The sequence below is a fragment of the Esox lucius genome, chromosome 22, assembly GCF_011004845.1.
Source record: "Esox lucius isolate fEsoLuc1 chromosome 22, fEsoLuc1.pri, whole genome shotgun sequence".
Classification (NCBI taxonomy): Eukaryota; Metazoa; Chordata; class Actinopteri; order Esociformes; family Esocidae; genus Esox; species Esox lucius.
In genome coordinates, this window is record NC_047590.1 from 10,421,803 (window position 1) to 10,437,547 (window position 15,745).

Here is a 15,745-nt window from a genome sequence, read left to right on the forward strand (position 1 = left end):
CTAGCCCTAACTCCTGACCCCTAATGCCTAAACCTAAAAGAAACCCCAGCTGTAACACTTCTCCTGTTAAACCTAAACCTCGAAGCACAAATGTCATTTTACTCAGTGGGGACTGGCCCAAAAAACGTTGTATAAGATTCTTGTATCTTTACTGGGACTTCTGGCCTCCACTTGAAGACTTAGATGTGGATATCTTTCACACGCACGCACGCACGACTCACCTAGCTCGGGCATCCTCCAGCTCTTCGGCACTTCTCTTTACCTCCTCCACAAGCACCTCCTTCTCCTTCTCCCTCAGAGCCAGCTCCTCCCTGAGGTCTCCACACTGCTGGATGAGCAGCTCCTTGCCCAGGTCTGACACCTCCTCCGCCTGTCTCTCTGATGACTCACTGAGTCTCTCTGAGCCACACTCGCTGGCCGCTCCTGAGACAGAGAGGGTGTTGTCCTGCCACTGGAGCTGGAGAGAGGGGCAAGTTTGGTTCTCAGGGTCCACCCAGAGGGTTGGTGCAGCGTACTGTGGAGAGGGAACATGAGTTTGTTCTTCCTGCAAGAACGACAGCTGGGATTGGTCACCACAGCTGATGTCACTGTTCAGCTCAAACCTGTGGTGAGACGGAAGGGAGAGAAATTAGAACCAGCGATTTGAATCAGAGCGACAGAACACACAAAAACATACACACCTGTAGTTGGCAGAGTTGTCCAGCAGCCTGCCGTCTTCCGTAAAGCTGCGTTCCTCCAGACATTCACTGGCCCAGGGCGGCTGTGTGTGTGAGGGGAGGGCAGAGGACAGGTAGCGCTCTAACAGCGGGTCGCCATTATCGGTGATGGACATGTCTAGAAGGCACTTCTCAACCCTGCTGTCACCTAGGTCTTCCTCCTCGCAAGCACTCCCCTGACTGACTTTGTCTTTGGAAGACTTAAGTCCCAACTCCTCCTCTCTTGTTCTCGCGCTCTCCTCCAAAAGCAGTTTGACTCTCTGAACCTCCTCTCCAAGTCTCCTCTTCTCCTCCTCCTGTCTTTCCCTAATTTCTTTCTCCTCATCCCTCTCCTTCCTTCGCTCCCTCTCCTCCTCCTCCAGTCTCCTCCTCAGATCTTGCAAATCCCTATTCAGGGCCTCCTTCTCTTCTTTGTACTGGAGAATCTCTCTCCTCTCCTCCTCCCAACCTTTTTTCTCCTCTTCCAGTTGGGAAAGCAAGAGAAGGTTTTTCTCCCTCTCCTCCAGCAGCTCTCTCTTCAATATGGAGATAAGTTCATCCATGTCAGAGTCAATATGTTGTTCTGGGCTCTCACACTCCACACCAATGTGTTCATATCCCGTTCTGAGTGTGTCTATGTGGTTCCCGGATTCACTAACTGAGACCTCCAGGTGGTTGGAGAGATGGAGGAGGTCATTGGGGCCGGGGTCAGGCTGGGAGGCCTGCTGCAGGCCTGGGGAGAGTACAGAGCCCCCCTTAGTCCTGGTGCGAAAGAAATGAGAAGTCTGGAAGAGAAGATGGATATCAAAGAGCTTACATTGAGTACCAACAGTAAATAAAAACAAAATTCAGTCAATTTGTCATTATCATCATAATCATGTGTGCTGTATCGTTTTACATTTGTATCGTTTCTAAAGTGTGTTAGTGTGTTTGTGTGCAGTGCACTCACGGTGTTCCGTACAGGTTTACCCCAACTGCCGCGTTCAAACGAGGCTACAATGCCAATCAATCTAACTATAGCTAATGTGTTAGCGTCGAAATACGGGGCTTTAACCAGGGAATGTTTCAATACATGACTGATATGGAAATGGACCAACTGGATTTGAGAACATGTGGATAAACGGGACCCTCTGTAAGGGACACTGTCAGAAGTCACAATGTGCCGACCAGCGCTTGGCATGTAACTCTCGGTGTTCCGTACAGCGTTCTTTCGCCTGTGATTTAGGATCTCTCTCGTGATTTGAGACATATAATCACAACACTTACAAGAAACCTTACTTATTCTCATACTACACAAATCCTTTTGTGATCAGAGCACCTAACAGCAACATCTGTGCCTATCGGGTACCTCCGAGCCAAGGAGTAAGTAGTGGCCTACACTGCAGTTTGACAGCATGACAACAGGCAGCATTATGAACTCCTGTGGGGGAAAAGGTTTTGCACGCCGCGTGGAAACACCTTTTCAAAGTCAAATGGGTTTTCCCACACAATGTCTCGCTCTTCCGACTTTCCTTCCCCTCTGACATTCTATCCACAAAAAAAAAAAGTGTACCTCTGTTACTTAAATCTTGTAGCGAGTGAAACTGTGAATGACTCCATGACGATTTAGTTGGAAAAAGTAGAAATTCAACTTTATTGTGGAATTTAAATCATATTTAACTGGGTAGAATTTTTGATGCACACGAGGTTAACTGTACAGAATACCATGAGTGTACGGAACAATGTGAGTGCACTGTACCTGCTGTAGCTGTAACTGTAGGGCCTCTATCTGACCAGTCAAGGAGAGGGCCTCTTGCTGTACCTGGTCTCGGCTCTCCAGCGCCTCCTGCAGGTTGCAGCTCAGTCTGCTGATGATCTCATTACGCTTCTCTACTGCAGCCTGTAACTGCTGCAGAGACCATAGTGTTACACACACACCCTTTCCCCCAGCCCAAGATTTACAGTGTTACTGGCATACTATATACAGACGGGTGACAAATTAAAGGAAAAACCAACATAGTGTCTCAGTAACATGTTGGGCCACCAGGAGCCACCAGAACAGCTTCAATGCGCCTTGGTATAGATTCCACGAGTCAGTGAAACTACTGGGGGGATGGAACACAATACTTCCAAAAGATATTCCCTCATTTGGTGTTTTGATGATGGTGGTGGAGAGCGCTGTCTAATACGTTGGTCCAAAATTCTCAATAGGTGATAAATTGAGTTGAGACCCACTGACTACCATTGCATGTGATTCATGTAATTGCATATGTCCATTGCGTGTGATTCATGTAATTGCATGTGTCCATTGCATGTGATTCATGTAATTGCATGTGTCCATTGCATGTGATTCATGTGATTTTCATACTCTTTAAAGCATAAAATGACCCAATAATGAACCCCCTGTCCAAGTCGTCTAGATCCTTTCACCTGGCCACCATGATCCAGGTCAACTGGGCCTGTTCACCATTTTAAACAGTAACAGTCGCAACACAACTGACGGGCAGAAAACACATTAAGGAGGAAAGAAACGACACAAATTAACTTTTAACGAGACACCTGTCAACTGAAATACATTCCAGGTGACTACTGCTGGTTGACAGAATGCAAAGAGTATGCAAAGCTATCATCAAAGTAAAGGGTGGCTACTTTGAATAATTTTTTATATTAAACTATTTTTGATTTGTTTAACACTTTCACATACTACATGAATCCATGTATTATTTAATAGTTTTGATGTCTTCACTATTATTCTATAATGTGTAAATGATTAAATAAAGAAATACCACTGAACGTGTAGGCGTCTCCAAAACGCTGGCTGTTGATGTACATGCCACAAAACATGATGTCAGTTGCTTAATTACATCATGCAGGTCACCTGTATGAAAGCCTCTGCATTCATTTATGTTCCTTCACTCATTTATTCAGGGTTTTTCCTTTAATTTGTCACCAGTATATATGCATAATCTTCTGTTATGTATGATTCATTGTAAAACTAAATAAAACCCTTAAAATTAAATACAAACTACTTCAAAATATTCCGAGATACAGTATATCGTGAAAGCACAACTGAATGAGCAGTCATTCTTATCACTTTGGAGAAAGTGTCTACTGAATGACAAATATGATTGCCAGGGAAAATAATTTAAAAAGAATTAGAGCTGGGGAGAAAGAGGGAGAGAGAGATGGGTGGAGGAGAAAGACATGTTTCTAATAAAAGTCAGAAGCCTGGGGGCACATGGGTAAATAAATCATGAGAACAAATTAATCCATTTGAGCAAACATCCAACCCTGTTAGGAGGGTGGTTGAGATTATCAAGCTATAATGCATGTTCTCATTATGCTCCAGCATAATACATTTATGAGTTTCTCTCTCCCAACCATTCTGTGCAACAGGAAAAACACTCCTTGCACATCTATTATGTCAATACTTTAGTTTTATTTATTTTAAAAAGTGTGTACCTTGAGTGGTTCTTTTCCAGTGAGAACCAGTAAATCCTCCTCTCCCACTACCTCCATGCCCTCAGGCGGCTCTCCAACAGCCTGCCCCCCCAGGATATGGTTTCCATCACGGGCATGAGATGGCTCCAAGTGTTCCGGGCTACACAGTACCTCTGAAATGAGGCTCTGGTGTGTCTCCACAACGCTTTGTGGTTCCTAAAGGGTTACAAAGATTTCAGGAATGAAAAACCGTGTCATGGTCCATATAATCATAAATACGCAAAAGTGGTACAGGGAGAGCGCCCTAATATCGAAAGGTTGCTAGATCGAAACCCTGAGCCAGCAAGGTGAACAATATGTTGAGAAAAAGGCAGTTACCCATTACAGTTCCAGTCAGTCGCTCTGGATAAGAATCAGCTAAATTACTCAAATGTATAATATTGTCTGCAAACTTACTGGACCAGAGACCCCCCACCCAGGCCACACCACCCACCCAAGACACCAGTCAAACCAGGGAACACCACCCACCCAAGACACCAGTCAAACCAGGGAACACCACCCACCCAAGACACCAGTCAAACCAGGCAACATCACCCACCCAAGACACCAGTCAAACCAGGCAACACCACCCACCCAAGACACCAGTCAAACCAGGGAACACCACCCACCCAAGACACCAGTCAAACCAGGGAACACCACCCACCCAAGACACCAGTCAAACCAGGGAACACCACCCACCCAAGACACCAGTCAAACCAGGGAACACCACCCACCCAAGACACCAGTCAAACCAGGGAACACCACCCACCCAAGACACCAGTCAAACCAGGCAACATCACCCACCCAAGACACCAGTCAAACCAGGCAACATCACCCACCCAAGACACCAGTCAAACCAGGCAACACCACCCACCCAAGACACCAGTCAAACCAGGGAACACCACCCACCCAAGACACCAGTCAAACCAGGGAACACCACCCACCCAGGCAACCAGTCAACACCACCCACCCAGGCAACACCACCCACCCAGGCCACCAGTCAAACCAGGGAACACCACCCACCCAAGACACCAGTCAAACCAGGGAACACCACCCACCCAGGCAACCAGTCAACACCACCCACCCAGGCAACACCACCCACCCAGGCCACCAGTCAAACCAGGCAACACCACCCATATTTGGGTTTAATGCTTGAGAGCCCTTTTCTCATCTTGAAGTGGAATGTCTAACAATTATTTTTTCTGAATGACATAAATCAGAGCAGAGCAGTGGTTGAGTGGTAACACCCGGCTTCCCACCGGGGACCAGGGTTCAATCCCCCTCCACCCGTGTCTCCACTTTACCTGTCCAACTCCTAATGTCTATAAAAGCCTTAAAAGGACCCTTGACTAAACATGCTGAGTGCATCTCTTCTTCATCTCAATCCTACTTTAAACAGTATATCAAATCACTTTTAGGCCATTTTTTATTAATTTTTTAAACATCTACCCAGGCGTTGGGGACAGATAATAAAACTGACTGACAGAGCCATGCAAGGGGATGTACAGTGAACCGATGGCACACTTTATTATGTCCATTCAATGTGAACGTCCACTTTAAAACCGGCACATCCAGTTAGTATAGTAATCCAGATTATATTGCTATGACAACAAACAGGCCCAAGCATGTGTGTTTAGTGACCCATTTTACTCCGTCTGTGTGAGTGTGTGTCTGCTCGTCTATGTGTCCGTGTGAGTGTGTCTCAAATAGGCAGGGACCGTTGACACTGACATGCATAGTATGCTAAGACACAGGTTAGTACCCCGTAGCCAATCAGCCTTCATTTTAACTCCACTGGGATGCCAGATATGACTCTGTTCACATTTCATGACCCGTGTCTTGTTCGCAGGTGTCCGGGTGAGCCTTATATAAGCGTGATCCATATGCTTTGTGTAACCACGGCCCTGTGCAGAAGAAAGAGACAAACACACAGATGCCAGGTCAGCCATGTTGTGATGACACAAAACAGCCTGAGTGGCCCAGGCACTCATTTATGGTTCGAAAAACCTTGAGGTATTCTAAGGCCTTCCTGTTGCATTCAGGTGATCGTTCTTCACATCAGTGTTCAGTTGTCCGGTTTTTGCGTGGCTCCATAGACAGTATTTCAGCATCATGCTCCAATTCTTCCTTTTGTGTTTTCAACTCAGCATCCTGTTTCTCCAAGCCCTGGTTTATTTCCAACACATCATCTTTAGCCTGTGGTGCAGCCATTTCAGCCTCCAAATTGAGCCGGATAGAAAAAGCAGAAGACTGCCCTGAGTGCCTACTGATTGGCAATCCATTTCCATGTTGTGGTGAAAAATGTGAGATAATGTCCTTCAAACCTTCTCATTAACTTTATTAGCCGGAAGGCGTTGGTTGCTTCTTCCATCTGTGTCTTGACTATGGTTGTAAAATAATGCGGTGTTGCTGCTACTGAGCTGTACTTTTGAACCTGATTCTGTTCCGTGTCCTTGACAGTTAGTCTTTACAGGATCACTGAGATCAGGCAACTCCTTAACCAACCTTGAGAAATTGGTGCACAGCTGCTTCATTCAATTACATGTTTTCATAATTCCCTATAAATTGTGCTATTATTTAATTTATCTTTTTAGAAATTGCAGCTCAAGATCCTTGCAATTTTTTTTTTATCCATTGTAAAGACGGGTAAAGGCACTGAACATCAAATCACATCAGCACAGAACACAAAAAAAAAACATTCCTTGACATGGGTTAATGTAATTCTCAAAAGTTTCCCAAATTTACAGTGATTCAAGAGCTACGACAATGATCTCCCCTCTCTCTGCAATGTGTAGTCAGTCTCAATAGTATCAATCATGTACAATGTCACAAGGAATATCCACAGGTGAAAATAACAAATCTTTTTCAGATGTATGATCACATACGTAACAGATCTAGCATTTTCAAATGGCACTTCTGCCATTAGTGTTAGAATCATGGTCCCAGTTAAAAATCCAAATAAATACATTTAGAAATTATAAAAATGTACAAAGCTGAGCTCTGTATAACACTCATCTTTGGTCTCACATAGCCATAGCTCTTTCAAAAAGTTAGAATTCACTTACAGCCTAATTTTTACTCTCTGTGCAGGTAGGGCATATTTTTCTCACTCTGTTGTACTCAAGTGACAATTGGAAAACAATGGAGAAAATTAGCATGGAACTCATAATGCATCACTACAACCCATTATGAACAGGCTTGTGACTTAAGGTGGGAGGGTGGTTGTGTCTAGGAGCTTGGTCAGCGGTGGCTGCTATGCATCGTACGACTTGACAAAATGAATTGACAAGTCATTCATTTCAAGTCAGTCATTTCATGTAAACGTGCCATGGGACAGATCGGGGCAGCGTGCCCTGTGTTTTACACGACGTAGGGGAAATACTCAGGGGGATACATTCAAGAACTACACAAAGTTAATGCAACAGCATGGACCTCAGAATTCCACACGTTCAGCCAGACTCACCTCATGGTTACTCCTGTGCTCCGGCTCCGCGGAGTCACCGTCTGCCCGGGGGAGCGCCTCTAGTGGGCAACCTTGCGCTGGGCTGACATGCGGCGCTGGAGACGGGCCCTTCCTCTTCTGCGTCGTTTTCTGCGCGACTTGACCGTTGCTTTTCGCCCTTTTTTGTCGGTGGCTAGCAAACTGCGCAGGAAGGACAGGGAGAGGTAGAGAGACATGTACGTCAGCAGGAGCAAACACCACCAGACAATTAGCATATTAGGGGTTAGTACTCCGGGGTTAGGGTTCAAAGGTTAGAGTTCACCAAAGTCCATCAAATTTCGAATCCGTCATTCAGAAACAAGGAAAAACAAAAGGCCATTTATGATCCTCTCAGTGGTTAGAGTCAGAAAACAGCAGATGTTTGGAAATGGCTCGAGGTACATGGGGACGCAGAGTTTGATTACGTTCATCTTCCCAAAACAACAAGTAACATCCATGATAAAACCAACTCTGAAGGAAATCTTGAGCACATCAATCCGAAATAGCCAAAAGGCCGCACAGTGTGTCTCAACACAATCCTATTGAACAATATCCCCGTGCTGCTCCAAAGATCTCCCAAAACCGCCATTACCAACAACAGCACTCTCAGCAGAATGATCGGAAAAATCTGACATTCTGCCTCAAATGAAATCCTAGTGAATCCAGATCTCTGCATTTCTTTGTTGCGCTGCATCCACCTCTCTCACACTCCCTCTCCCCTCTTTAAGCAGCTTAAATCAGATTACAGTGTTTCAGGGACCCTCGTTCGCAAGGGACAGAGAGGGAACGGGAGAGAGAGTTATGCTCCACCTCTGACGCTCTCTCCCCCTTTCAAACAGTCAAACCAATTAGCCCTCACTCAACAGGCTAGCTGTCCGTCACACACAGACAAGAAAACACACAAGCGCGCGCGCGCGCGGACGCTAGCACACTAGTCTGAAGTGGAACCGTTAATGAAATCTCAACGTCAGAGAAGTGTCAATCTGCAAACGGGAGGAGATCTCTCAGTGGTAGGAGACATGTTTTGTTACCATATGTAACAGGCTGCTTAATGCCGTGCACATCCCCAGGACTCATGTCGCCGTGAGCAACGCTTCTGACCCAGATGAGTATGAATGAGAATGAGTGTGCGCCATAAAGGGATGCAAGAAGACTCCAGGTTGAACAGGCTGCTATACACACAAACACAATCAGAGAGACTGGTCAAAGTGTCTCATATGGGAAAATTGGTGGCCAATGGAGAAATAGTTGCTGGGGGCGGTGGTTCTGGTAAGTTTTTGGGACGTTCTACTCCAATATGAATACAAATTAAATTATACTTAAAATATAGGTTCCACCATCATAAGTTAGCCCAGCAAAATACTGGTGGAATCATTTGAAATCCAAATTATTTTAACATTTCAGACAATGGCTATATGCCAATTACAACCCATACACTGACCATTCCAGTGTTCCTCAGCTAAAAGTTTGGGCCGTACATGCCCAGTGAAATATATTTGAGCTACTGTAATACTGTAAGATTCATGAATGGTTCTACACTCACTGGTGAGCGCCAACAAAAAAGAAATCCATGTTGCACTAGACGATATTTCAGAAAAATAGATCCCTGACATCAACTAACAAGAAGCATTATGAACTGCAGATCAACTGAGGCAACATGGTGGCTGTAGATAAACAGACTGAGGTTCGGGGTTGCATATAGTTTGGGTGGCGTTTAAGCCAAGTTACCTAAAAATGACACTTGTTACTTTTAGTCCCTCTCTTCCCAATTTAGTCAGAGTGAATAGCAGCGCAGTTAACAATGAAAATTCAGAAATATCTACAGTAGAAATAATAATCTGCAATCCCCATTGTTTTTTTTTAACATGGTCCACTAAATCTGTTGCTTTAAATATTGTGTATTGACTACAAAATTGGTCATTCCTCCTAACTGAACATGCAACGATATAGGAACTAATTATGTTTAATAGAAGCAGAATACTTCAATAAATTAACTATTCTACTAAAAGCATGTCCGGAATTTCTATGCATTACTCATTTTGTTTGCAGACTAGCATTAAATGGGGAATTTGAAGCACATCATTTTCCACATTTGTCGTGTGTGTCGGCAGTATTTCAGCCATGACACAGCACCAGGGTGAAATTAATCCAGCAGAATCACTGGGTCGAAGCAGCTCAGCTTGTTTATGCGTGTAGCCTATTTGTGTTCATACTGAAGATGGGAGCTTGGTATGCTTCACAGCGAAAGACAAATTAGGCAGACGTGGTACATCACCATAGCAACAGCTATGGCTAACCGAAAATGTCACAATTCAGTAGAACATGAAGCCGTCTACTATCAGAGCTGGGGTCAATTCCATTTCAAAACAGTAGTACACTGCCCTCCAGACTCTTAGTGATCTTCAATAAATATAATTATATAAGTCATACAAGCTCCCTCATAGGACTGGGACACGCTTGTTGTAATTGAAGGCATACTGGGTTCCAATGTGTTCTGATTTGTCTGAAACCCCTCTCTCTCCTTCCTGTATTACTGCTCGCATTTCATCCAGCCAGGTCCATTTAATGGCGCCATCAAATGGCTTGTGTGCACAATGACACACCTAATATGACTTCATAGATTTAGCTAGATGACATAAACAGTCTTGGTCCAGTACTATGAGAATGTTGTGTCACACTCCCCAAAGCAGAACCACATTTGAAAAAGAGGGAAAGACACAGTGATGAATCAAAAACATCTCAAAACTGATTGACGGACCGATTCTCCGGCAGAGCTGCCAATCACATTACGTGCTGTGTATAAATGTACTGGAACATCCAAAAGAAATGGTGCTGGACCGAACGAGAAGTTGAAAAATGGGGAAAGGTTGGATTCTTGAATGCTGTCAGAATTACAACATGTCAATCACTGCCTCAAGCCACACCTTGCAACACACAGACCATAAGGGAGCCAACAAACCTCAGTTTGTTCAACAAGTTAAAAGACAGTAGAGGAAACATGTCATTCAGTACCAACCCACAATGTAGCAAATGTTCAAGAATCTAAGTACTGTGTGATGCAAGTCTAAATACCCAGACTATCTAAAAAAAGAAATTTAGGAGGTTTTATAGATTAAGGATCAAGAGAGAATATCACCAAATCCCAAGTACTGACATTTCACCAATAACCCCGCTTCACTTACCGAATGAATGCGCTGGTTGTTGGTGGATTTCTGTCACAAGGAATAACAATGGTTTATCAATCAGGTCACTGTGCACAGGCATGATAACAGCTGCTAGTGTGTGTGTGTGTGTGTGTGTGTGTGTGTGTGTGTGTGTGTGTGTGTGTGTGTGTGTGTGTGAAAAAGCCACACAAAACGCTGGTCAATCTCTCAAAAACTTTTCTTGATGTGAAATCAGACTGTTAAACTTACTGCCTATCTGCCCTGAAACATTAAGCCTTTTTGCAAAAATTACATTACATTAGCTTATCCACACATACTCCATGGACAGACATTTTCTTCACTCACACTGTAGCACGCACACGCAGACGCGCACGCAGACACACGGACAGCTCTCCTCATAGGGACCAGAAAATAGAAATTGCATGCTCCCTTGCCCTAATCTTAACCCTAAACCTAACCGTAACCTAATCTAACCCTAACAATAACCTCAATAAAGTAACATTTATGATTAAACTTTACCTAGATGTAATGCCTAACCTAATGCCTAACCTTAACCAACTCTAAAATGAACTGTAAGTTTGACCCTAAACCGGAAATTGACTTTTGCCTCATGGGGACCGGCAAAAGGTGCCCATGAGTATAATTAGACCTAAAACTAACTCCGACAAACACACACAAACACACGCACCATGCAGCTTATCAATGTAATTTAAACACAGGTCATATTTCATCTTGTTTTATTTTATATTACTTTTCTTGATTTTATTGTAGTTGTAATTATATATTTATACTCCGTTAACTAAATGACTGATTTTTTTTAAGAGCTAAGGGGTTGTTAACATCACGCTACATATCCAGAGACGCAACCATGACAAGCGTTTTGGTAGACCGACAGCATCTTCTATAATGTGTATGTGACTAAAACACATGGGAATCTAACTGGAGACAAACTGCTGGGAGAAAGTGAGTCTGTTTAGCTGTCATTCTCAAAGTAATCAGGACAAAGTCGTAGAGAACGGCACAGTCGATGTACAACACGAAGGCAAAGATGCTCAGGTGACAGGTAAAGAAGGCTTCTGTTAAGGTCCGTGTGGATCATGGGGTTATGTATCACATTAACATTCCTGATCCAGAGATTTTCTACTGCAGTGGCAATGTTTAACACCTACCCAGACATTGCTAATACAGATACTGTTCAAGACTGTACACTTAATGTGTGTCTGAAACGCACCCACAGACGAGTGAAATCCATGCTGTCATCCACAGCACCTGTCTGAATGTAGCGAACTGAGATAACACAGTCCACTCCCTAAGCGGCCCATGCATACATACAATTCCACACAAGTCAGAGAATAAACAGGAGGGAAAGATATTTGGGCCGAGGGAGCAAAGTGAATAAGAAACTACAAATACTTGCTACAAATACTTAAATAACTGTCTAGTGGTTAAATAATAACGTGCACTACGGTTAGTTAGCAACAACAGTGAACAGTGGTCAACTGGATCCAGAAGAAAAACTAAGATATCCAAAACACACTGAAAGACATGGGGTAGGCTATAAAGTCGGCTGGGCTGATGTTGAGTCAACTGTCCTGCAGAACAATACCGAGGTTTGTTTAGCATGCTACAGGAGGACGGGCATTGTAATTATAACGACCAAGAGTTTAGCTACTTAGCTGGTTACTAGTAAGCGTTAGTTTTGATTATGCAATTTAGATACGTCTATTGAAATAGTCGCTAAAACTTTCCCTTCACGAACCAACTGCAGGCAGTTACTTTATGTCGTACGAGAATGTTTCTTATAAGTTTAGCTAGCTAGCTAACGTTAGTTAGCTTGCTGGCTAGTATTGCTGTTGATCCGTTACAAACCTTTGCTCGTCCGGCTTCTATTTTCCTCTGTCGTTCATCTTCGTCCATGTCTTGGTTGAAACGAAACCATTACAATTTTGCGACCGATGTCCTGAATCCTATTACTACCCAACTAAAACCGTTCACACTTTTGTGTTCTGGCTACAAAAATCTCTGTAACAACTGTCAATATGAAATTCAATATGGCCGCCATGTCGTTTGGGCACCGCCTTTATCAAGTTTCCCCCGCAATTAACGCCAATCCGCTCACTCTGAACAATTTTTACTGCCAATGAAATGCAGACTCTCAAACTGTTTACCTGCGATGTTGAAATCTACCTCCCACATTATACAGAGCATCTGACTAACAAGGTGCAAACCTATCAAACGCCTCAATTGAGACGTTAACGTTTGATTGAGAAGTTATTTAGCCAATAGATATAGTGAGTTACCCAAAACGAAATGTGTCCACCCCTACAGTTCTATTTTGAAATCGAGTGCGTGTATTTAACTGGCTGCTTGGAGCTGTGCGGAATTCGCAGCTTATACCCGGGGAAAGTGAGTGAACCAGTAGCAACATTGCATTCTGTTGTAAAGCTCAACTGTCAACTGAAAATCCTGACTAATTACAAAATTAAATAAATACTCAAATTTAACCCAGATTACCCCAAATAACAATATTTAATATCAATTGCTCAGCCCAGAGCTCCAGTGTACAAACATTCCCCCAATAATTTAGGCAGTAATCTAGTTAAAGAATAAATGTAAAGCCCAACAAAATGTCAGCCTTTCAGTTACTATCTTTTTTTTTAATCTGCTACTCCAAAATGTACAGATTTTACTTAAAAATGTCTTCCGCTGTTGGCGCAAACTAATTGAAATCCTAGGTTACAATGGGCAGGCCAGGTTACAAACTAGGTATGGCAACCAAGCAGTGGGTGTGGCTTAGCTTTGGTAAACATGTATGACCCCTTAGTAACCAGGTGAATGGTTTCATATTGGTATACTAGTGACAGAGAGCTGACGATAGGTGAATGTAACACAGTCAGAGAGTTCTAGATACATTAGGAATATGAGAGGTGTACTGCCTTGACCCCCCAGGAGCATATTGCTGTCTGTTTATGCACAGTGTGGAGCCTACAGCCCCCTCAGAATGACTGACCCCATGGTTGATCAGATGAACCGACTCAAACTCAGGCTACTGGAAAAGGTCACTATTTAATTGATTGATTTTAATTGATTACTGGTTTGATATGAAATAATTATTGTATTGTTTGACAGACAGACAGAAAGGTCATATTTTAAATTCAGTGTGCAATCAGAGATTCATAATGTTGCCTGCACCTTTCCTGCTGTCTATCTGGCTGTCTACATCTCCACAGAGACTGGAGAAAGAGAGAGACAACGCTGAAGGCAGAGCAGAGTCTGGCTTATCCACCAGTAAGACTACTGATTTCCTAAAAGATGTGTTATGATATTTGAAGTCTGTGTCCGTCTTTGTTCTCTGATGTGACTTAATTCTTAATTCTGATTGGCTAGGGAGTTTTGATAATCAGCTGGATACCCTACACAGCGCACTACGACGAAAACAAGACCTGCTGCAAAGACTGAGGGTATGGCATCATTGTTACTAAATTATCGTTATCATCGTTAATATCATCAACATTCCCGATCTCTTGCCTGCAGGAGCAACACAGGCTGGAGTATCAGAACAGACCTCGCACCTGGGGGGGTACATGGAGGAGCTACTGCCCAGACCACCTCCCCCCTCCTGCACCTCTGCTTTGCCCTCCAGCCCCCATCCACCAGCCTGCCTCTGTTCCACCTCCTGTGCTACCACCTGCCCCCGCTGCCCCACGGCTGCCTCCAAACCTCATCCAGCACATGGTGAGACATTTTCTTTGGGGGGGGGGGCTGCAGTTATGGAGGTTCTTACCAAGAAAATGTGTGAAAATAAATGTATTCATTGTCATTGGGCAGCTTCCTTACCTTTATATTGTTGCACATCCTTTGAGCAACATAGAAGGAAACTCTGTCTGTGCCTGATACTGTCTGATGCTGTGTATCTGTGTCTGACAGCCTCTCGCTCTGTCTGTGTAGTGGCCCCAGCAGCCCGCCACCATCCTACAGCAATTACCAGCACAGCAGCCCCTCATTCAGCAGATACCCCCTCCCCAAATCTTCCCTGCCCCACGGTCCGGCAGCATCAAAGAAGGTAAAAGCTCACAAATGTAATGTGATGAAGTACTCATTTAAAATAACATGTCTACTTCTGTGTTTTAGATATGGTGGAGCTGATGTTGATGCAGAACGCTCAAATGCACCAGATTATAATGCACAACATGATGCTGAGGGCCATGCCTCCCATGGCCCAGTCACCACCTAACCCAGGACCGGTCAGTATCACACCAAGGCTCACATCACTCCTGTCAACCACATTCTCAGGATTAACTCTCTTAGCATCGGTTTCAGCTACGACTGTTTGTTTGTCCCCTTCCCGTCTTCACGTTAACCTAATCCGGCATGTTGTTGCGATGTCACAGGTCAAACAAAGAGGAAATGCCGTCCACCACCACCACTATGGCCCCCAGGCCTATACTCTCCCTCCCATTGGCTCCCCGATGTGGCCCTCAATGAGGTCATCACAACCCGCAGGGCAGGGCGGAGCTCAGATGCCATCCGTGCAGCATGTGTCTGGCCCCATCACGTTGCCGCCACTCAACATCTATTAGCCAAGCCCTAAAAATACTCCCCAACCCCCATCTTAAATTATAGTCCCTCAGTGCGTTGTTAGGCCTAGGCGTCTAGGCCTATAGCCCCAGATCTTTTCTGAATTGCCCCATATCTCAAATTTACCCCCCAAAAAGTTAGAAATAGCCCTTTATCTATTCATCTATAATTACGATCGCGCATTATGACATTGTAGACGTGTAGGCCGCTAACATGTACATCAAAATTTTTTCCGAGTGTACATTCAAAAACCTGTACTTCCTGTCCTGGGCGGGTGGGCTAAGCCCCGAATGTATTGTGATCCTAGCGATGCCTCTGTTGTCCCTCATGGGTGAGAATAGAAATATTGATGAAAATAAAACATATTT

General features: G+C 44.1%; 2 protein-coding genes across 11 annotated transcripts in view; one reads left to right on the top strand and one right to left on the bottom strand.

Annotated features, from left to right (window-relative positions):
• The window catches only part of pcnt (pericentrin), a 36,387-nt gene extending 23,529 nt beyond the window's left edge, over positions 1 to 12,858 (bottom strand). For 3 of the 6 annotated variants that reach the window (XM_034289656.1, XM_029116855.2, XM_034289653.1), the window contains exons 1-7: positions 12,669 to 12,858; positions 10,818 to 10,847; positions 7,618 to 7,797; positions 4,137 to 4,331; positions 2,434 to 2,583; positions 681 to 1,480; positions 222 to 602 (exon numbers count right to left, since the gene is read on the bottom strand). In XM_034289656.1, the coding sequence (XP_034145547.1) occupies positions 222 to 602; positions 681 to 1,480; positions 2,434 to 2,583; positions 4,137 to 4,331; positions 7,618 to 7,797; positions 10,818 to 10,847; positions 12,669 to 12,716 (1,784 nt within the window). In that variant the 5' untranslated portion in view covers positions 12,717 to 12,858. Of the gene's footprint in view, positions 1 to 221; positions 603 to 680; positions 1,481 to 2,433; positions 2,584 to 4,136; positions 4,332 to 7,617; positions 7,798 to 10,817; positions 10,848 to 12,668 lie in introns of those variants that run through there. The other 3 variants (XM_034289655.1, XM_034289654.1, XM_034289657.1) reach the window with 3 other exon arrangements.
• Positions 12,093 to 15,711, top strand: zgc:112416 (PRR29 family protein). 5 transcript variants are annotated; one of them, XM_034289659.1, is made up of 8 exons: positions 12,093 to 12,349; positions 13,749 to 13,857; positions 14,030 to 14,087; positions 14,187 to 14,260; positions 14,334 to 14,534; positions 14,748 to 14,862; positions 14,931 to 15,043; positions 15,191 to 15,705. In XM_034289659.1, exons 1-8 carry the CDS (start codon positions 12,345 to 12,347, stop codon positions 15,377 to 15,379), a joined length of 864 nt encoding a protein of 287 aa, XP_034145550.1. In that variant the 5' UTR covers positions 12,093 to 12,344; the 3' UTR covers positions 15,380 to 15,705. The 5 variants fall into 5 exon arrangements, with proteins under 5 accessions (XP_034145550.1, XP_010884721.1, XP_010884722.1 ...); XM_010886419.3 differs by having other exon boundaries at positions 12,094 to 12,409; positions 13,777 to 13,857; positions 15,191 to 15,702; XM_010886420.3 differs by having other exon boundaries at positions 12,094 to 12,349; positions 13,777 to 13,857; positions 15,191 to 15,702.
• Positions 15,712 to 15,745: the final 34 nt, after the last annotated feature.